At 55.3% G+C, this 20,826-nt stretch overlaps 2 protein-coding genes across 5 annotated transcripts; one reads left to right on the forward strand and one right to left on the reverse strand.

Moving 5' to 3' along the window:
• Positions 1-1,441: 1,441 nt before the first annotated feature.
• Positions 1,442-8,109, forward strand: SLC5A2 (solute carrier family 5 member 2). 3 transcript variants are annotated; one of them, XM_074322677.1, is made up of 14 exons: positions 1,444-2,372; positions 2,864-2,935; positions 3,010-3,114; positions 3,980-4,144; positions 4,455-4,560; positions 4,802-4,882; positions 5,031-5,260; positions 5,485-5,620; positions 5,826-5,975; positions 6,078-6,228; positions 6,351-6,519; positions 6,593-6,808; positions 7,473-7,602; positions 7,679-8,109. In XM_074322677.1, the coding sequence occupies exons 1-14, from the start codon at positions 2,247-2,249 to the stop codon at positions 7,903-7,905; spliced, it is 2,064 nt and encodes a 687-aa protein (XP_074178778.1). In that variant the 5' UTR covers positions 1,444-2,246; the 3' UTR covers positions 7,906-8,109. The 3 variants fall into 3 exon arrangements, with proteins under 3 accessions (XP_074178779.1, XP_074178778.1, XP_019572847.1); XM_019717288.2 differs by having other exon boundaries at positions 1,450-2,372; positions 5,826-5,933; XM_074322678.1 differs by lacking the exon at positions 2,864-2,935 and having other exon boundaries at positions 1,442-2,372.
• On the reverse strand, positions 6,987-18,146 carry RUSF1 (RUS family member 1). 2 transcript variants are annotated; one of them, XM_019717290.2, is made up of 13 exons: positions 17,807-18,145; positions 17,538-17,652; positions 16,293-16,338; positions 14,702-14,734; positions 14,517-14,622; positions 12,517-12,618; positions 11,419-11,489; positions 11,147-11,331; positions 11,007-11,064; positions 9,671-9,741; positions 8,919-9,062; positions 8,730-8,807; positions 6,987-8,268 (listed from the first exon to the last, which is right to left on the reverse strand). In XM_019717290.2, exons 1-13 carry the CDS (start codon positions 18,092-18,094, stop codon positions 8,171-8,173), a joined length of 1,395 nt encoding a protein of 464 aa, XP_019572849.2. In that variant the 5' UTR covers positions 18,095-18,145; the 3' UTR covers positions 6,987-8,170. The 2 variants fall into 2 exon arrangements, with proteins under 2 accessions (XP_019572849.2, XP_019572850.2); XM_019717291.2 differs by lacking the exon at positions 14,702-14,734 and having other exon boundaries at positions 17,807-18,146.
• Positions 18,147-20,826: the final 2,680 nt, after the last annotated feature.

Here is a 20,826-nt window from a genome sequence, read left to right on the forward strand (position 1 = left end):
ATTGTCTCTCTAGGGTCTAGAACGGCATCCAGCATGTGGTAAAGGCTCAGTAAAAGTTTGTTAATGAAGGAAAGAACAAGGAAGAAAGGTGCAAAGATGAGAAGGAAAAAAATAGAGAACTAAGAGAAGTTGGGGAAGGGGTTACTTTACCACATAGTCGGAGAATGCCTCTGTGCAAATGTGACGTCTAAGAGAAAGAGCCAAGCAGGAAAAGAGCCCGAGGAGAGCATTCCCGGCAGAGGGAGCAGCGAGAACAAAGGCCAGGAGGTGGGGGGAGACCGGCATATTGGGAGAAAGGAAAGGAGTCCAGTGTGGCTGGATTCCAGTGAGCAAGGGGACAGTAGCAGGACATGTGCTCATAGAGGATCAGGTGCCACCGGCCCCCGTGAGAGCACACAGATTTTGTTTTAAGAGCCGTGGGGACAGAGCCCCTGACAGCAGGTTCCAGGCTCTCGGCCTCACGTGGAAAGGTGCTGGCTCGGGTAGTAGATGGCCATCAGCTGTGACTAGTTGGCCGTCAGCTGTAACCAGTGAGCCATTGGCCACTGATGTAACTGCCGTGGCTGAGCTAGCAAGTGAGGTTGTTTGGTTGGTAGAGAAGCGAATGGCAGGCTGCAGATTGTGTGGCTCCTGCTTCCTGTGTCTCCAGCCCAGCCGCCAGAGAGAATATAGTGGTGTGACTCCCCTATCTATGGTTCCGTGGGTGTTCCTTTTTGGCCTCACCGTATCCTGCGTTCTTGTGTGGGGAGCAGGACCAGAGACCCTGCATAACACCCTGTATGACAGAGCCTATACCCCCAATGTGTCCTCTGATACCGAATTCCTCTCAGGCACTTCATCAGCCCCTGAAGCAGACATTGGGTGTCCTGCCCATATCTGCTTGGCCCAGCAGACATCATCAGGGAAGGCCTATGTAGGCAGTGCCCAGACACCCAGTCTCCCCAGCTGCTGCCTGAGCTTCTGTCTGAGGGTGCCCTCAGGGGGAAGGAGTGTGCTCCTGTACCCAGCAGGCCTGAAGTGGGTGGGGAGGTTCCGTAATCGCCCACCAGTTAGAGAGAGGAATTAGTGGATAAACACCCCAGGTTCCTGGCCCTGTGGGGGGTCAGTTGTCAGGTGTGTTCTCCATTGCGACTGGGTTCCAGCTGTTCACAGTGGTAACTTGTTGGGCGGCACACTCTTTATCGGCGTTTCCCTTTTCTATGTCTCATTTCCCTACTCCGCAGTCCTTACTGGGCTCACCTCCCCGGGAAAGCCCTTGCGCTCCAATTCTCATTGTAGGGTTTACTTTTGAAGGTACCCAAACTACGGCACTCCTTAAACATAACTCATGATATTCTCCTAAAATATTGTTCTCTTTCCCCGTTTTAGGCATGAACCCTACTGTCGTAGTCAGACATCCAATTCTGGTCATTTCTAGAAGAAAGGCAGAGGTACAGCTATGTATCAATCCCCTCCCTTCTTGTATTCAGGGATAATCAGATCATTTTCTGTTCTTGGGGAGTTTCTAACTTGTTGGAGAGATGGCCTGGTCCCAGACAAGGACCATACAATGTTCTCAGAACTGTATCAGAAAAGTCAGAGAAGGCTTTCCTGAAGAAGTGACATGGGCTGGGCACTGAAGATGAGAAGGAGTTGGCCGTTTGGGGGGCCAGGAGGCCCTTATGCAGAAGGCACAACTCACGCAGCAGTTTGGGGCACGCAAATATATGGGCTGAAAAGAGCAAGGGAGCAGGAAGGAAAGTCCAGATTCGGGATGCAGGAGCAAGGGAAGGGTGGGCAGGGGGTGGCCACGGTGGGCCTCGACCTCCAGGCCAAGGAGCTCCTACTTCCTTGTGAGTGATGAGGAGCTATGTGGAGGGTTTCTGAGCAGCCGAGTGACGATGTCAGGGTTTGAAAATGATCCCTCTGGATTAGTCAGAACCAGGGGGCTGGCTTAGTCAGGCCCCTCGATCACGTCAAGGCTGAAGGGTAAGCATTTTTGGGGGGTGAAGAAAGTGACTTTGAGCTTGAGGCACTGGGGAAGGGGTAGGGACTAAGGCCCAGGAAGGAGCGCTCCTGAACTTGAAAGGGCCCACCTCCCCAGGACCAGCCTTCGGCCTCGATGTGACCTGATTCAGCTAAACAAAGCTGGAGAGGGGGGACCAAGGCCTGGGGGATTTGTCAGCTCACTGCCCCTGAGGTAACCATTAATCCCTCCCCTGTGAGAATCCAGAGATTGTTCCCTTGAGGGGCAGTTCCTGGACAGAATGGAGGAACACACAGAGGCAGGCTTGGCACCCGGGCTGGGGAGTCAGAGTGTCCTGATTGACAACCCTGCTGACATACTGGTCATTGCCACTTATTTCCTGCTGGTCATCGGTGTCGGCTTGTGGGTGAGAAGTCAAGGGGGTGCTGCTGGGGGCCAGGTTTCTGGGGCGTGGGGGGGGTCTCAGGGAGACCCCAGGTGGCAGTAAGGGCTGGCTCTCTGAGGGAAAAACCGGGCTGGGGGGCAAGCAAGTCTTGACAGCCTCAGGGAGTGCCAGCCAGCACTCTGTCGTCCCACCTTTGGATTGGGCTAGTATTTTCATCAAGGTCGGCATTCCAAGTGAGGCTTCTGTTCCCCCATCTGCATTAGGGCTGACGGAAGCCCACAGGCCTGATCCAGGGTCCCTAGGAAAGGCAGGCCCAATCCGGCCATGCTCAGGCTTGGGTGGCTGGACACCGGGTTCGGGCCTGGATCACTCTGGGTGCTGGGAAGTTTGCAGGGTGGGGAGCTGAGCACTGGTTAATCTTCAGCCCAGAACAAAGCTGAGGAATGTGTTCAGGAAGCTAATGAGGTCCAAAGACATGCCCTGACCCTAGGTCTCCAACCCCTGTCCCCCAGTCCATGTACAGAACCAACAGAGGCACTGTGGGTGGCTACTTCCTGGCCGGACGGAGCATGGTGTGGTGGCCGGTGAGAGAGGCTTGGCCGCAGTGTGGGAAGGGCCGAGCGAGGCAGCCTGGCTCACCCACACCTCTGGCCACCAGGTCGGAGCCTCTCTCTTTGCCAGCAACATCGGCAGTGGCCACTTCGTGGGCCTGGCAGGGACTGGCGCTGCAAGCGGCTTGGCCGTGGCTGGATTTGAATGGAACGTGAGGCCCCCTTTTGTCTAGTAACCCCCACCCCAGCAGGAACCCCTGGAAGGGTCACACCCGGGGGGCAAGGTGGTGGGGCTCCAGGCCAAGGGGACATGAGACTGGAGGAGGGACTTACCAATTGTGGGGTGGGGTTGGGTTTCAAGTGAGGGGCACACATCCAGCATGGAAGCAGGGGATGTAGGAAATGTCCATTTTTAGAGTGGGGGTAGGCCTCACTCCTGATTTGCTGGGTGAATATGGACCAGCCTCTACCCTGTGTGGCCTTGGTTTACTCCTCTGTGAAGTGGGCTGACCAGCCTCAAAGATGGTGAAGTGCTTGTTCTGATGAGCTCTGGAGTTGTGGTCTGTGGGGATCTCAAGTTAAAGCCCCTTGCAGAAGTGAAAGGGAGACAAACCTTGGGACTGAGGGCCGCCACCCAGGGCTGGGGAGACCAGGGCTTTGAGCTCAGGGCTGCCTGGAGGAGGAGGCCTCTGAGCTGAGCACAGATGGTTTTGGTGGGTGGAGAGGAGAGTGGAAGCAGCCCCTCCTGGCAGAGGCTGAGGTCAGTCTGAGGGGTCTGTACTTTGATTCATGTGCTTGGGGTGGAGGGCTGGAACCGTTTTGGGAGGGACTGGCCAGGGGTCATGGCCTGAGAGAGCAAGGATGGCTCCAGGTAAAGGTCCAAGAACCTTTCCCTTAATGCTCAGGGCCCAGGGATATCGTCTGCATTTGTGTCCTCTGGGCCCCAGATTCGACGCTGCCTCTACAGCAGCACGTTCAGAAAGAGAAGGTCTTTGGTACCCTGGGGGGGGGGGGGGAAGCGCTCAGGGCAGCATCGTAAACAGGGAGTCACCCTCGGCTGTCGCGCTGTGCCCGCAGGCGCTGTTTGTGGTACTGCTGCTCGGCTGGCTCTTCGCGCCTGTGTACCTGACCGCGGGCGTCATTACGATGCCGCAGTACCTGCGCAAGCGCTTCGGCGGCCAACGTATTCGCCTCTACCTGTCCGTGCTCTCGCTTTTTCTGTACATCTTCACCAAGATTTCGGTGCGCACGCGTGCGCGGCAGGCGGGACTGGGTCCTGGAAGGGCGGGGCCACCGAGCAGAGGTCTCAAAAGCCTTGGAGGGGCGGGGCCAAGGGGAAGTAGGCGTAAGATTACGATGGAGGCAGGGCCAAGAAAGCATCGATTTCTGGGACCCGGGCCACGGTGGATGGGACCCGGGAAAGCCAGGCCATCGAAAAATGAGGGAACCTTTGAGGCGTGGCCACACAGGGTCGTGGTCTGGGCAGGAAGTGGACCTGGGTCCCTGCCCTGGCGTTTGGGTCCTCACCTGTATGCTTGCTCCTTTCTCCAAGGTGGACATGTTCTCTGGGGCGGTATTCATTCAACAGGCTCTGGGCTGGAACATCTATGCCTCTGTCATCGCGCTGCTGGGCATCACCATGATCTACACGGTGACAGGTGGCCGTGGCAGGGGCTTAGGGAAGGGAGAGGGCTCGGGAGATGTGCGAGGAGCGTCACTCAGCCATATTCTGCTCACCAAGTCCTGCTTCTGTGGCCGGAATGCATGAGCCGGAGAAGGGGCCATCGTTTTGAAATTTGTTCTCCAGGAAGGGGCACCTTTTTCACATTCGCACAAAGACACCGTCTTATCCGGGAGCAGCCTGTCTGGGCTGTCCCCACTGACCCAGGCCCGTTGCAGGAGGGCTGGCAGCGCTGATGTACACGGATACCGTGCAGACCTTCGTCATTCTCGGGGGGGCCTTCATCCTCATGGGTTACGGTATGTCCCAATGAGGGAGGGAGCGTGGAGGTCGAGGGTCGCAGGCCTCTGACCCTGGGAGCTGGGACATGGCGCGTCTCAGGCGTGTGGGTCCTAGGGAGGATCTTGGCGTGGACGCTGGGTCCCTTGACTGCCTTTCCCCGCACAGCTTTCCACGAGGTGGGCGGGTATTCGGGACTTTTCGAAAAATACTTGGGGGCAATGACGTCGCTGACCGTGTCCGAGGATCCTGCCGTGGGCAACATCTCCAGCATCTGTTATCGACCCCGGCCTGACTCCTACCATCTGCTCCGGGACCCTGTGACAGGCGACCTGCCGTGGCCCGCGCTGCTCCTGGGGCTTACCATCGTATCAGGCTGGTACTGGTGCAGCGACCAGGTGCGGGGTCAGGGCTTGCGCGGGGGGAGGGGGGGCGAGGCTGGGGCAGAACCAGAACCGCTGTAGGTGTAGCTGAAATGGGCGGGACCAAAGCTAAACCCGGGGGGCCTGGGTGGGGCCACGCTGAGCCAAGCAGGGCCTGAATTACAGCGGCGAGTGAGGCAAGGCCTGAGGCGGGGAGGTAGCCTGGACTGGACGCAGGCAGCTGAACGCCCCTCGTACAGGTCATTGTGCAGCGCTGCCTGGCAGGGAAGAACCTGACCCACATCAAGGCGGGCTGTATCCTGTGCGGCTACTTGAAGCTGCTGCCCATGTTCCTTATGGTCATGCCGGGAATGATCAGCCGCATTCTGTACCCGGGTAACTTATGCACCCCAGCCCCGACCGAATCCTGTCTGTGACCCATCCAGACCCTTTCTTGTGCAAGGATCCAGGTGCCTGCCTCCCATTCCCGTCCTAAGATTCGGGAATCCGGACCCCAGTCTCACCTCCCACCAGGGGTCCCATCTCATTTTCGTTAGAATTCCCAGTCCCCACTAGCAGTGTTGTGCCCCCTTCCCCGCAGACGAGGTGGCGTGTGTAGTGCCGGAGGTGTGCAAGCGCGTGTGCGGCACGGAGGTGGGCTGCTCCAACATCGCCTACCCACGGCTCGTCGTGAAGCTCATGCCCAACGGTGAGGACGGGCACTCAGGTGGCCGCCTGCCCACAGGCGCAGGCACGTTGCGGAACTGCAGCCGGGAGGAATCACCCATCGTCAAACCCGCATCCTCCCGGGAGACCTGGTGGCCCGGGACTCACGGCTCCCGTCGGCCCACAGGTCTGCGCGGACTCATGCTGGCGGTCATGCTGGCCGCGCTCATGTCCTCGCTGGCGTCCATCTTTAACAGCAGCAGCACACTCTTCACCATGGACATCTACACGCGCTTGCGGCCCCGTGCAGGCGACCGCGAGCTGCTGCTAGTAGGACGGTGCGGCCTGGGTTTCCCATCTCCTGCCCCTCAATCATCCCGGGGTGGGGGCACGGAACGCTCGTAGAATTAGGGGGCGTTGGGGGACCTGCGTGGAATCTCCTGATGGCCGCCCGCCGCAGGCTCTGGGTGGTGTTCATCGTGGCCGTGTCGGTGGCCTGGCTGCCCGTGGTGCAGGCAGCGCAGGGCGGGCAGCTTTTTGACTACATCCAGGCCATCTCCAGCTACCTGGCGCCGCCCGTGTCCGCGGTCTTCGTGCTGGCGCTCTTTGTGCCCCGCGTCAATGAGAAGGTGAGCGTGAATACAGGCTAAGCCTGGGGCAGGGCGTGGGCATCACAGCAGGCTGACGTCCTCTCCCCCGCAGGGCGCCTTCTGGGGACTGATTGGCGGCCTGCTGATGGGCCTGGCGCGCCTCATTCCCGAGTTCTCCTTTGGGTCTGGCAGCTGCGTCAGGCCCTCCGCGTGCCCTGCGCTCCTGTGCCGCGTGCATTACCTCTACTTCGCCATCGTGCTGTTCGCCTGCTCCAGCCTCCTCACCCTGGTGGTCTCCCTGTGCACAGAACCCATCCCGCGCAAGCACGTAAGTGCCGACCTCCCTCCGGATGGGCATGGACCATATACCACGTGGCTAGGGCAGGCCTGTCCACAGCGTTTGTCAGTCTCCTTCCAGGAATGCCCAGTGGAGAGGCTTGATTCTGTATATTAAGGGCTGGTGAGGGCAGCCTGGGGGTCCAGTTAGAAGATGCATTTGCAAACGGTGTTTTTACTTAATGACGTTTATCTGAGGTGGTTTGGGGGAAGTAGCTTGAAGATTGTGGGGGAGGTGACTAAAGCCCCCAAAGTCCTTGGCATGACTGTTGGGACTCAAAACACAGATCAGACTGGTGCCCGAGAGGAACTGGATGCCATCTTAAAAGCCCACCAAAGGGTTTGGTCTTGTGCCGTAGGGCGCTTTGGGGGGGGGGGGCAGGATTCCACAGGTGGAGAAGTGGGGGGAAGGCAACAGGGGGAGAACTGTGTTAGCAGGACCAGAGGAGAGTACAATTCTGAGTGTAGACAGGAGACGAGGAGAGAAAAAGGCTGAGCTTTCCAAACCCAGGGAGGAGCTTGGGTTTAGCCTGAGGGCAAAGGGCAGCCATGGAAGGTCGGCTGACCTGGGCTAGGTGTGGGAAGTGCCCTGTGGGCAAGACCTCAGGGCGGGTGGGGAGCACACCACCCGCTCAGCCCCTGCTTCCACTCCCCAGCTCCATCGCCTGGTTTTTAGTCTCCGGCACAGCAAGGAGGAGCGGGAGGACCTGGATGCTGACGAGCAGGAAGGCCCAACCTCAGCGCCCGTGCAGAACGGGCGCCCCGAGCTGGCAGTGGACATGGAGGGTAAGGCACTGCCCCGGCACGGGGGCGAGGGGCTGGCGGGGCCGAGTCCCTCTAACTGTAGCCTTGACTTCCGCAGAGGCCCAGTCCCGGGCACCAGGCCTGCTCCGCCAGTGCCTGCTGTGGTTCTGTGGAATGAGCAGCAGTCGGGAGGGCAGGGTCCCACTGCCCACCCAGGAGGAGGCAGCGGCCAGCGCCCGGCGGCTGGAGGACATCAGTGAGCACCCGAGCTGGGCCCGTGTAGTCAACCTGAACGCTCTGCTTATGATGGCTGTGGCCACGTTCCTCTGGGGCTTTTATGCCTGAGGCTGACCGTGAGGGACACCATGGGCCCAGCCAGGCAGGGTCAGCCTCAGGAGTGCGGGTGGGAGGAGGGAGGCCCTGGTTCTCCTCCCTGCCTGGTCTCTCCCAGGGACCCAGCCCATGTGCCTGGCAGTTACTTCCTAGGAGGCCTGGGCCAACCTGTCGCAGCAGCTCCCCTAAGTAGAAATAAAGCTGCCTTCCCAAGTCCTGCTGGGGCCGTGTCCTTGCTTCAGGTTCCTGGGCTGGGGCCTGGGCCTCCGTCGGCTACTCACAAGACCTTCTTTTCTGGAGACGGGAGCCACGTGGCCCTCCACTCATCCACCTCTAGCTGGTGCTTCTCTGTCTTCCAGCCCGCGTCCTGCAGTCCTGGGGGGGGGGGGTGTCACAGGGGGACTAAGGGAGGAGTCTGGGCTGCCCCTGGAGGCAGGAAAGGAGCGGCAGGCTGGGTGCAGGCCCTATGCCTTGCTCTGCTGGGTCACCTCTGGCATAAAATGAGGCTAAAACCTAATCAGATTGCAGCAAGAATTCAGAGCTAGCACATGGAAAAGGCTGAAAAGGAGCAGGTGCTAAATAAAAGATCAGCACCGGTCACTTGTGGAAGTGCCCTCACTTCCTGTCCTTCAGCCAACTGGCATTACAGACTGTCAACACTGACAGCCTCAGGGACTGTCCTAACCCTCCATCCTGCAGACGGGGAAACTGAGGCCCAGACTTATGCTCACAGAGAGAACCCGGGTCTACCCCCTCCCAGGTGGAGGGGTGGGGAGGGGGCAGGAAGAGCCCCTGGGGACAAGGCGTCAGAGGCCAGGGAGCCTGAAGGATGTTACCTTTCAAGAACTTTGGGAATAGCTTGTCCAACACTTGGTGTGTCTCCTTGATGACGACCCAGCTCTCTTTCTCAGGACCTGGAGAGGGTGTAGAACCAGCTCGGGTCCCCCAGCCAAGCAGAGAGAGAGCCAGCATCCTCTCTCCACCCCACTTTAAATCCTCAGCAGTCTAGGTTAGGAGGCGCTTACCTGCTCGTACTCGGTGCCTCAGTTCCTCCAGCTCTGCTGGGAGCGGCCCCTCTTCCTGCAGGGCTCCAAGCACCAGCCCGTGTGTGGCAGCCCTTAGGATGGTCTCAGGGCCAGCCATGTGGCTCAGAACCACCTGGACCTGGTCTGGAGACCCAGAGACAGACTGGTACCAGTGAAAGCCACCTCCCCACACACTTAACCCTATCACTCTGCTTCATTCCCGTCTGCCCCGAGAGACCTTGGCCTGGCCTGGAAGGCCACCTCTCGTGCATTCCTTTCCAACACCACCTTCTGCTGCTCCCCAATGCTCTGAACAGTTTGCGGTTTCACAGCAGCTCACTGAGGCGGTTTCCTCTGCAGGTCTTTAATGGCCAGTGAGAGTAAGCACTTTTACCACGCGACCAGCAGACCAATAAACTCCAGTACTTTTTCCCTGAAGAGATGATCCCCGATGGGAGAAAAAAGTGGTTCCCCTGAGGTAATCAAAGGTCAGGATCCCATTGGATTAACTGTGTTTTGATCCTCACAAAACACTGCAGGTAGCAAGGCGGTATTGTTAGCTCCATGTTGCAGAGGGGTAAAGGGCATTTCACTGGGGCATGCAGCTGCAATGTCTCAGTCTAATCTCCCCTCGGAACAGAACATAGATTCCAAGTGGTCCAGGGCTTGTCCAGAGCTTATGGCCCTGGAGCTATAAGAATGAGGCTGACCCCAGGAGGGCAAGTCCAAGGCTGGGAGGACATGGCACTTACTTTGCGGCTGATCCCAGTGGAGAAGGTAGGGTTCTTGGTGTCCGTCCACCAGCTGCTGCAGCTCAGAGACTCTGAAGGAAAGGAGAGGGCAGTGGGGGAGGGGGAAGCAAAGGGAGGAGCAACCATCCCATCAGCTGCACAGCGGCCGCTAACCCTAATGTGCACACTTCCCGTCCATCCTTTAGCTGTTCTCATACAGCCAACACCCGTCCTTCCTTTCTTCCCGCATCTCGTCATCCATTTGCCTCATCCACCTATTCTTCCTTCATCCAACAAATATATCCTTTAAATCTAGTCTATAAGGTATGATCAAAACATAGTTTACAAAAATTTACTACAGTAAAAGATACATTGCCATTAATCCCCCTCAAAATACTCCCCCTCACTTTGGACACACTTATCCCATCGTTTTGCCACTTTCTGAAGCTGTTCTGGAAGTCCTCTTTCGTGAGTGACTTTAGTTGCGTTGTCGAGACTGCCTCGATGACCTGAATTGATTCAAAACATTTTCCTGTCATGGTCATTTTGACCTTAGGGAAGAGCCAGAAGTCGCACGGTTCCAGACCCAGTGAATAAGGTGAATGAGGACACACATAATGTTTTTGCTGTACACCGGAAGCGATGTGTGACGCGGAACCTTTCTGTTGTGATCACAAAATACGGTGAATGCTGCTGCTGAGTGCCATCCAACAGAAAGGCAGGGATCTTCAACATGGGAAGCAGCGCATCGGAACCTTAGTAACAGTGTGTGACAAGTTTCAACTTGTTCGGTGTAGTCAGTCAGATGTAAGCTATGGTTGAGAGAAGGTGTATTTTAAAGTGTGCCATAAATCATCCTCCATCATGACAACGTTCCGTGTCACTCACTGCTTCTGCTAGGGCAATTTCTGTCAAATAAAAACATTATGGTGTGACCTCACCCACCTTATTCAGTGGATCTGACACCGTGCGACTTCTGGCTCTTCCCCAAAGTTAAATGATTCAGGATATCGAGGCAGCCACGACAGCGCAACTAGAGACACTCACGAAAGCGGACTTCCAGAACTGCTTCAGAAAGCGGCCAGAACGAGGGGGAGCATTTTGAGGCGGGTTAATGGCAACGTGTCTTTTACTATAATAAATTTTTAAACTTTAAACATTCACCGTATTGTTTGATCACACCTCGGATGTTACGCCCTGCTGCCCTCAAGCACCCTGCTGACCGGTCTGGTCAGTAGAAATAAAGAACCTAGAGCACAGGTGCAGCCTAGTGGGAAGGCCAGCGTGTAAGGGGAATGACATGCATGTGTGGGTACTGGGTGCCAGTAGTGATGAGTGGGAGACACTGGGTACTTACCTGGAGACCAAACGATGTAGGGGGACCCCCAGGGAGAGAGACAGAGACGGCCAGAAACCTGTGGGAAGTGGGAAGTCAGGAATCCCAGGCAGGGGGACAGGTGGAGAGACACAGGACTGGAAACCAGGGGGCTGGGTCACCTGTCCACAGTGGCTCCATCTGATTGGCTGAAGTGGGATCAAGTACCTCCCCCCTCTGAAGGAAGTGCTTCAGAACCAGCCAGAGCCGGCCTTCGTTCAAGGTCTCTATCACCAGGGCTCGGACCGCCCGGTAGTTGGCGTAGATGTGGAGGGCAGTGAGGAGGAAGAAGCAGCCGAGGGTGAAGCTGAAGTGAGAGAGTGAGGTGGTCAACAGGGGCAGAGGCCCCCCCTCTCCCCCCCAGCACCCCGCCTGGCGCTTGCTCTCCGCTTACCTGGGGCAATCCGACACCAGGGGAAGCAACAAGAGGCTAATGAGGAGCCCTGCCAGGTTCACCAGCGTCTCCTGGGAAACGGCAGAGGGGTTGGGAGCTGCAGGGCTCCCTGCCAGGCCAGACAATAGGCTTGAGTCCCTTTCACACATTCCTCCCTGTCCCAGAGCCTCCCAGTGCTCCCCACGCTGATGAGGGAGCCTCGTACATTTTTAACATTTTTAGCGAGTGAGCTGTCATTTAAAAGATACTAGCTACTTCATCTGCCCGTCCTGCCCCGGTAGATACAATGCCCGTGAAACATGTCTCCTTTGTTTGCAAGAGTCACCTGAGTAGCCCCACACTCAGGCGAGAAAATATCCAGAGTGGGGAAGTATTTTTGTTTCGTGGTTTAAAAAGACTGGTCTCCCCTAACCCCTTGATATGCAGTAACTGGTCAAGGAACGACCTAGGAAGAAAGGCACAAGATCTAAACCTCTTCCCTGGAGAATCAATGTTGTTAGATCCCTCTGATGGCTTGAGATGGCCTGACTGAGCTCACCCCAGGGGAAAGGACCCCAAGCTGCCGGCTCCACCTCCCCATGAGGGAGGAGGAGTCTGGGTGGGTACCCCTACCACTGTGCTCCCCAGGAGATTTGGTCCTGGCACTAAAGGGGTGTGCGGGGCTGGAGAGCTTTTCTTACCGGGGGTGGCTGTGGGGGTATGACAGTAAACTGAGGACCAGAAGCCGGGGGAGCTCAGGAGCAGAGGGACCACCTCTTCCCCAGGTGGGAACAGTCACTTCCAGCAGCCACAGTCAGTGGTAATAAAGCCTGGGTCTGCTATGGGGCTGCACGTAAGCCCAGGTTGCCCCTGGGAGGTGTCACTGCATCTGTGCACTGAGGGAAGCCTGGAGCCTTAGAAACACAGCTGGGGTGGGGGGAGGGCTGAGGGGTTAGGAGGAGCGAGGCCTGCGGTGTGCTTCCTTCCCCTTCCCTAACAACCTACAGTTCCTGAGGGGGGACGCGTCCAGGGAACCCAGGAGCACTCGGGTGCTTCTCTCCACACTCCTCCAGTGATCTGGCCTGACGCGCTGCCATCCCTCCCATTCCGGCTGCTCACCTGGCTGCTGTCCTTGGCTGACACGTCGGCCATGTTGTTTCTCCGAGCCTGGTGCATGGTCAGTGCAGCCCGAGTGGCCCCACCAGCCACGCTCACAATGCACTGCGTGGGAGAGGGGAGAGTAATGGTCCGAGTGGCCACGAGCTGTGGCAACACGGACGCTTCTGTGGGCGAGCCACGCAAACAGCTAAACCAGCTCAAGAAAACCAGGCCTCAGGTGACCCCAGAGCAAAACGCTGGACGCCACCCCTGGTATTTTGTTCTCACCGGCTCTTCTGCTGGGTCCATGACCCCTGCCCTGTTCTAGGAGAAAACTCATGTTCTGCCTGCAATCTGACCCTGTGGACCCAACCCTAAGGACACTCACTTTCTTCCCTCAGGTGGAAGCCCAGAGACCCCCAAGCCCAGAAGTCGCAGCCCTAATGTCCCTTTGGCCGCAGCCTCCCTCCTGCAGCTCCTGGTCCAGTCTGCTTACTGCCCGCCTGCCTGGAACGGACTCCACGCTCCAAGTGCCCCAGCAAAGGCCCATCCATGCCGCCAGGTCAGTTCAAAGCCCACGCTGCTGCCTCACCTCCCAGGACACCTGGTCGCTCACTCTGAGATCCAGGATGGTCAAGCTCATTGGGGACTGTCACTGACCACCTTCATTCATCGCCTACTGATCAAATCTTAGATGTCAGGCACAGATTTAGGCACTGACCACATGGAACCTCCCCAGCCTCGTCTTTATCCTAAGAGCAATGGGCAGGGACGTGACCAGGTCTGATGTCCATTCTTACAAGGACCATGGGCTGCTCCACGAGGACTGAAGAGGAGTGAGAGCGGGAGCTGGAGCCTACATAGGAAGCGACTGTGCTCTTTCAGCATCAAGGAACCGCCAGGTGGCACGGGGACAGAGGATGAATGGACTGGAGAGTCAGGAGGGGAAATAAAAGGATTGAGTGGGGATTTGGCTGAGGTGACAGGTGAAGGGGGAGGAGGAGACATCGATGACCGCCAGGCTTTGGGCTGGTGTACTTGAGGAACAGCGGTGCTGGTCACCGAAACGAGAACTCTAGAGAGGGTCGGGTTGAGGGGGAGAGGGAGGGAAAAGGATGGAGGTCGTGGCCATTTTATCCCTCACGTGAAGAGACTGAGGCCCCAGGTGGGGTTCGGAGCAGAATTTGAAACGTGGCAGACCTGGGTCCACAGCTACCGCAGTGGTTTTTCCTGGGGCTTCCTGCCCTGCAGGGAAAGGGTGCTCGTGGCACTGAGTGCCCGGGCCAAGGCAGCCGAACATCCTCCTCTGCAAAGACCCGCTGCACGTGAGACAGCGGCAGCGCCCTGTGAGGAACACGGCTTTGATGGGCTTCTGAACGGATGGGCCTGTGCGAGGGTCGTACGTCGCCTTAGGCCTCTTCTCTCTGCACCAGGCACTCACCCTGTGGTGAAGACGGGCCTACGTCTTCACCGAACCTGGTTGGCTTCCACGTCCCCCTGGAGGAGGCCAGCCTGAAGGAACTGTGAGGAAGAGCTCGCAGGTGCCTCGCGTGTCCCCATAGCCTCACCACGTGACCTGTGCTGTCTTGCCGCCAGACCATGACCCATGCAGCTCTTTCTGCTCAGAATAACCTCCCTGCACCTTCAACCCATCCGTCAGGACCCAGAGCCCGGGGAGGACTGCCTGCGTCTCCTCCCTAGGCCAGGCTTCCTGCTGCGCCTCTCGCCCCGAAGCTTCTCATCGGGAATACCTGTAGCCGGGGGTGGGGGGGGCACATTCTGTGCCAAACACGAGGCAGACACTCAGTAAATAGCTTACTGAAAGAACGAGAGGAATGCGGGATGCTGAGCACAGAGCACCCTCACGTGCCGTGGCTCTTGGCACTGCCTCAGACTGACTATCTGACACCCGAGGCTGTATGGCTGGAGAAGGAACAGAAGATACTATTGCATCTGAGCAGAAACATCTGAACTTGTTCACTCCTCTGGGTGCAGGCTGAGCCCACACAGCACCAGGCTACCTTGGCCAGGTTGCTGATGCAAATGATCACAGTGAAACCTATCGGGTCCATGGGAGCCATAATCTCCAGGAACATGGCCACGTCGTTGAGGATGTCGGCAAAAAGCCTGTGGGAAGGATCGGAGGTTAGAGGTCAGAGGTGAGGCCTTCCCAATGAAGAGCCCCCTCCTCCAAGGCCCTGCTCACCTCCACTGCTTGGCATTACAGTCCAGCTTGCTCCTGTCGGGGAGGAGAGTCTGGTTTGCAGTTAGATTTAAGGAGAAAACCCCCTGCGGGCAGTCCCGGCCACCCTTAGGCCATGGTACGGTCTGAAGGGCTTAGGAAAACCCGCATCCCAGCCAGACGTCTGCCCCAGCACCCTGTCACTACTGCCTGAAATGTCCCGGTGAGCTGGGAGGACCTTTGATGGCCATTGAGTGTTCTCCCTTTCCTAACCCATGACACACAGACCAAGGGAAAACACTGCCTATGGCTGCTCCCCGTTTTCCTGCTCTCTGCTGACAGATGCTAGCCCTGGCTTCCCCTGCCATCTCCCCTCTTCTTCTCCTGCTTCAAGGGTGCCCAGCAAGCAGTCCACATATTTTGCACTGGTAAACACGACATTTAGTGTAACCCCCTGCATTTCATAGCTAACTACTAAGAGAAAGCATGTGACTGCCCTCGGATCCCGTGGGGAGTGGGGGCTAAGGGCAAGAGCCAGGCGCTGACTTCCAGACCTAGCGTACTCCTGTTACACAGCACGGGACAGCGGCTTCTCCTCCCCGCCCCGTGCAGACACCTTGGGCTGCTTCTCCAAGGCCCCAACGCGGGAGACGTGGCAGCCCCAGTGCAGGGTTAGCCCTGACCCTTCATCTGAACTCTCCTGAAGAAAAGGGGGCACTCCTGGGTGGGGATGGGCCACACAGCAAACAAAGGCGGGCCTGGACACGTGGGCCTGGTCTAGGGCTCTGCCCAATAACGCAGCCTGATACCACGGAAAGACTACAGGCTTCAGGTTCAAATCCCACCTTACTAGTTACAAGCTATGGGATGTGGGTAACTTCCATCGTAGGTTTGCTTCACATCTGTAAAATGTACACATTTAATCCTACTCCACAAAGTTGTTATGAGAATTAGAGACGAGATACAGAGAGCTTATGAGGCAACTGGAAGTGTTAACGGCAGCAAATGTTTACCGAGCACCTATTAGGCGCCATGCAATGTGTGAAGCAATCGCATAAACTACCTCACTTAATGACCACAGTAACTGGCAGATAGAAACCACTCCTGGGGCTGCCCAGCACTGACTCGAGGAGGCAGCAGGCAGCACAGATGCTCAGTCCCTCGGGACCCACAGTGCCAGTGATCGCACGTGGGAAGGATCCTGGTGACCCGCCCAGGCCACGCCTCACTCCCTCAGCAGGGTCTGACGAAGCGCCTGAACCAGCACAGTAGCCTCTGGAGTACTCATTCCTTCCAAGCACTGTCCCTCCAGGCTTCTTTCAACAAGCACACAGAGGACACGTGGTGACAGGCAGCCAGTGGCAAACCAGTGCTCCTGAAGGCACATCTGGTCACAGCAATGGCTGTGGCTTCACTGCCAGAGGACCCGTGGTGAGCCACCTGTACTGGGTCCTGTAATGAAAGACTCCTTGGCTCTAATGATGTAACTGCTGAAAGTCCCCTCCCCTGGAGACTGGACAGAGGGAGGGGGTGCTGACAATACAGCCAGGGCTGACAGGCAGGACCACGGTCTGCGGGGAGTGGCCAGAAGTCTCTGACCGGGAGAGAAACTCACCCCTTCCACCAGGCAAAGACAATGCGGCCCAGCATGCCAGTTGAATCTGGGGAGAGAGGCATTGATGAGGAAGGAAAAGCCTTGGGCCTGTGGGGCCTGGCACCGAAATGGCTGATTTGCATGGGAGCTCTGTCTAGTCCGGTAAGCTCTAGACAGACCAGCGGGATCGAGGGGCCAGACGTACCCAGACTCAGCTCCTCAGTGTGCACCCAGGAGACACGGACCAGAAACAGTCTTGACTACATTGTTCATAAAAGCAAAAGACTAGGGATACTGCAAACGCTCATCGGCGAAAACAATTCGGGTCCTTTCTTTCACTTAATGTCCTAGTAGACAGCTGTGAAAAACCAATGGGCTCACATCAGCACAGATGAATCCTAGTGTCTTACGTGAGAAGTCAGTCATGAAGACTGTCTACAGCCCAATACACTTCTCATAAAGCTCTAAAACTACGCAAACTAAACTAAGCAGTGCAGTGTTTCCGTGTATATGTATCTATATGGCAACAGCTGTGACACCGAGGGCAGTGGGGGGCCATGGTGCTGCTGATGTGAGACACGTGGTAGTTTCCCTTCCGTGCCCCACTCTGCAGGGCCACGGTACCAAACCGTACCTTTATTTATTAGTGGCTTTTCAAAAAGCGGTACATGCTAAACAAACAGTTACTAGAGTTACTATGCATAGCACCACCTAAAATGCCTTTGACTCTTCCCAGAACCTTCTCTCTCCTACTCGGGAGACCAACTACGATTTATTCCCCCCTAGTACTAACTAATTTCCCAAACCCAGGCGGCTGGCACTTTGATTCAGTAATAGCACTCGTAGGCAGTTCTCCACAGAGACCAGGGTAAAGGGAGGGAACGGCTAGCTTAGGGGATCTGGGCTCCAGATGACTTAGGGACTCTGAACAGTATGGCTGTGGCTGCAAGGGGGTGGCGTGGGAGGAGGGCATTCCGGCATGGGGAGGCCGATTAACATTGGATGAAGCCAATAAAAAGGTCAGATTTACTCAACCGAATTTTGTTTTTTCATTAACAGGGTACAAGGCACTGTTCTAGGCACTGGGGAGACGTGGCCCGCAGATCCAATCAGGCGTCGTCTGTAAATATACACATCACTGTCCAGAACACGGGGCGAGGGGTAAAGGAGAGGCTGGGCTTCTTAGGAGGAGCAAAAGGAGGAGACCAGAGAGATGGCAGGGCTGGGAGTAGTGGCGACAGATCGGGCTCCTGGGGCCCAGCTTACCTTTCACCAGCCAGGTGGCTGTGGCCGCTGAAACGGAGGCTTGAGCGTTCCCCACCCCGATGCCCAGGAGGACCGCGTGAGTGGCCAGGGAGCCGGAGAGGCTGGAGGCAAAGGCCTGGAGAAGAAGAGCGGTCGGGTGAGGAGCGGGCGCGGGAGCGCGGAGGTCTAAGCCTGCCATCGGCTCTCCTGGTGTGTGACCTGGGACTCGTCCCGTCTGCGGGCGGGGGGACAGGTGGCCCGCCCGCCCCGGCGGACGCCGCCCCGCTGACCTGCACGGAATCCCACAGCTGGTAGGGCAGGTAGTCCGGGCTGACGCTCTCCGGGAAGCCCTGGGGCAGGAAGACGGCCAGCAGCCGGGAGGCCAGCGGAGAGGCGGGCCCCGGTGCACCCCCTGCGCCCCCATCGCGCCCTTCGGGCTTCACTTTAAAGGCCTCGGAGAGCCCGCCCCAGGCCTCCCAGTGCAGACGCCCGTCCGCAGCGGCGCAGCAGCCTCGGGCGGCCCGGGAGCCGAACTGCTCGGAGCAGAGCGGAGCCGCCAGGCCGGCGCGCTCGGCCATCCCGCCTCACTCGCCCCAGGCCCGCGCGGCGCGCGACGTGGCCGGGACGCGTTTCCGGCGCCGCTACGGCGGCTGCACAGGGACAAGCTTCCTCCCGCCTCTGGGCTCCGGCAGCGGACGCTCCGTCTCGGATCCCCGCTCCCGACCCTCGTTCTCCTAGCATTTTCTGGCGAGGCCGCTAGAGCAATGGGGGCCTGTGGCCGGGTCGGGGGGCGCCTGCACTCCTGGTACCCGCAGCCTCCAGTTACGGGGAGAAGGAAGGAGCATCCGGGGAGCCTTTGCGCCCCAGGTCCGTGCTGCTGCCGTGCACCCTCGCCCTGCAGGACAGCGAGCCTTGACCTCGCCACTGGTTTATTCCCAGGGTCTTGTGGCCGTGCCCCGCCCCAGGCAGGTGCCAAATACCTACCTGTGGAACGAAACGATTCATTTTCTAAAGAGCCTTTGTAAGGCAGGTATTATTTTTTTCCTCCCTTACGGACAAAGCTGAGGCTTGTGTATGTGAAGTGACTTCAAGTTTACAAAACTGAAAATGGCAAAAGCATTCATTTAGTCACTCAACAAAAATATTTAGTGAGCAGCTGCTACTCTTGTAGGCACTGAGGCAAGATTTAAATCTGAGGCTAATGACTTTAGAACTATTCTTTCTGTTTTATTTTGTATTTTTAAGAATTACTAAATAACAGAGGATACATTCTTGCTGTAAAATAATTCAAACAATAATATAGATAGGTAAGGTCAAACTCTCCCTTGACATTTATCCTTTTTAACATGTCCCAGCAAATACCAGTCAATCCCCAGAAGTAAATATTGTTTACCTTTCTACACAAAGAGAGAGGGAGGTGTGTAGATGGGGAGAGAGATTTACATGTAACCCCCACTCTCATGCGCCCCACTTGCAGCCTGGGGTAGCCCTCTCTACTGTAGCTCATCTCACATTTCTCTGAGATCTTTTCATATCAGCACAGATGTATCTACCTCATTTATTTTCATAGCTGCATGTCATGCCATAGCATGAATATGCCATACGTAGTTTCTATAAAGATCCCCCTATTAATGGACATTTAGGTTGATTCTGCCTTTTCATTATTACAAACTGGTATGGTAAATTCCTTGTATAGGCCTTTTTGTGCACTGATTATGAATATTTCTTTAAAATAGAGACCAAAGCAGAATCACTGGATAGAAGGGTATATATACTTTAATTAGAACAAGTGTTGTCAAATTATTCCTCTAAAAAGTGTTACCAATTTACATACCTAACAGTGTATGAAAATGCACGTTATAATCAAGATACATATATTTCCATTATTTGCAAAAAGTTCCCTTGGGCATCTTTGCATTTTCATCTCCACTCTTGTATTCTGATTCCAGGTAAACACTGACCTGCTTTCCGTCACTATTTTTGTCTAGTCTAGGATTTTATAGGAATAAAATTATACTGTATATGGTCTCTTTTGTCTGGCTTCTTTGCCTCAGCATAATGGTTTTGAGATTTACTCATGTCACAAGTACCATTAGTCTGTTCCTTTTTATTGCTGAGTAGTATTCCATTGTATGATTATACCCCAATTTGTATATCCACTCACTGGTTATTGGACATTTAGTTTATTTCCAGTTTGGGGTTATTATGAATAATATATTATGAATATAAACATTTACATGTAAGTATTTTTATAGACATGAATGTTCATTTCTCACAAACTCCACCTTGGAGTGGTATTGCTGGGTTGCGTGGTAAGTGTATGTTGAACTTTATAAAAAATTGCCAAATTGTTTTCCAAAGTGTTCTACCATTTTACACTCTCACTAGCAATGCATGAGAATTCTGGTTGTCCCATATCCTCACTGACACGTAAATAGTCTTTTAAAATTTTTGTCACTGTAGTGAGGATGTAGTTGTATCACATTGTAGCTTTAATTTGCATTTCCCTGGTAAGTGATAATGTTGATTGTCTTTGCATGTCCTTATCATATTTGTATATCTTATTTGTGAAGTGTCTGTTCCAATCTTTTGCCCATGTAAAAAACTGGGTTGTCTTAACATGGAACTATAAGAGTTTACATGTTCTTTGTCAGGTAGTATTGCATTATTTCTCCTAGTGGTAACAAATATTTTCTACCCTAGAAAAATGAAAATATGTTCACACAAAAATCTGTACGCAGATATTTATAGCAGCTCTATTCATGCTTGCCCCAAACTGCAGGTCGTCTAGATGTCCGTCAGTGGGTGAATGAATAAACAGACTATGGGGTATCCACGCGAGGCACACTCAGCTATGAAAAGGAACAACTTACTGCTACGTGCAACAAGTCAGGTGAACATTAAGGGTATTATTCTGAGTGAAAGAAGCCGGTCTTCAAGGTTACGTACTGCATGAAGCCACTACAGGGTGTCCTCAAAACACTGAACTGTAGTCATGGAGAACAGATGAGCACTTGGCAGGGTTTAGGGATGGTGCTGGTTGTGACTACAAAGGGAGAACATGAAGGAGTTTTGGGGGCGATGGAAATGTTCTATATCCTGACTGTGGTAGTAGTTACATGAATCTATGAATTAAAATTCATAAATTGTACACCAAAAGGAGATCAATTTTGCTATATGTTAAATAAGAAAAAAAGCAAATCAAAAAACAAAACTATAAACAAAAAAGCAAATCAACAAACATCTAATAGGTGCCTATGAATGTTGGTTTTTGAGTGCAGAAAGATGTGACAGGAAATAAACACATCTT

Source organism: Rhinolophus sinicus, linkage group LG18 (assembly GCF_036562045.2).
Source record: "Rhinolophus sinicus isolate RSC01 linkage group LG18, ASM3656204v1, whole genome shotgun sequence".
Taxonomy (NCBI): Eukaryota; Metazoa; Chordata; class Mammalia; order Chiroptera; family Rhinolophidae; genus Rhinolophus; species Rhinolophus sinicus.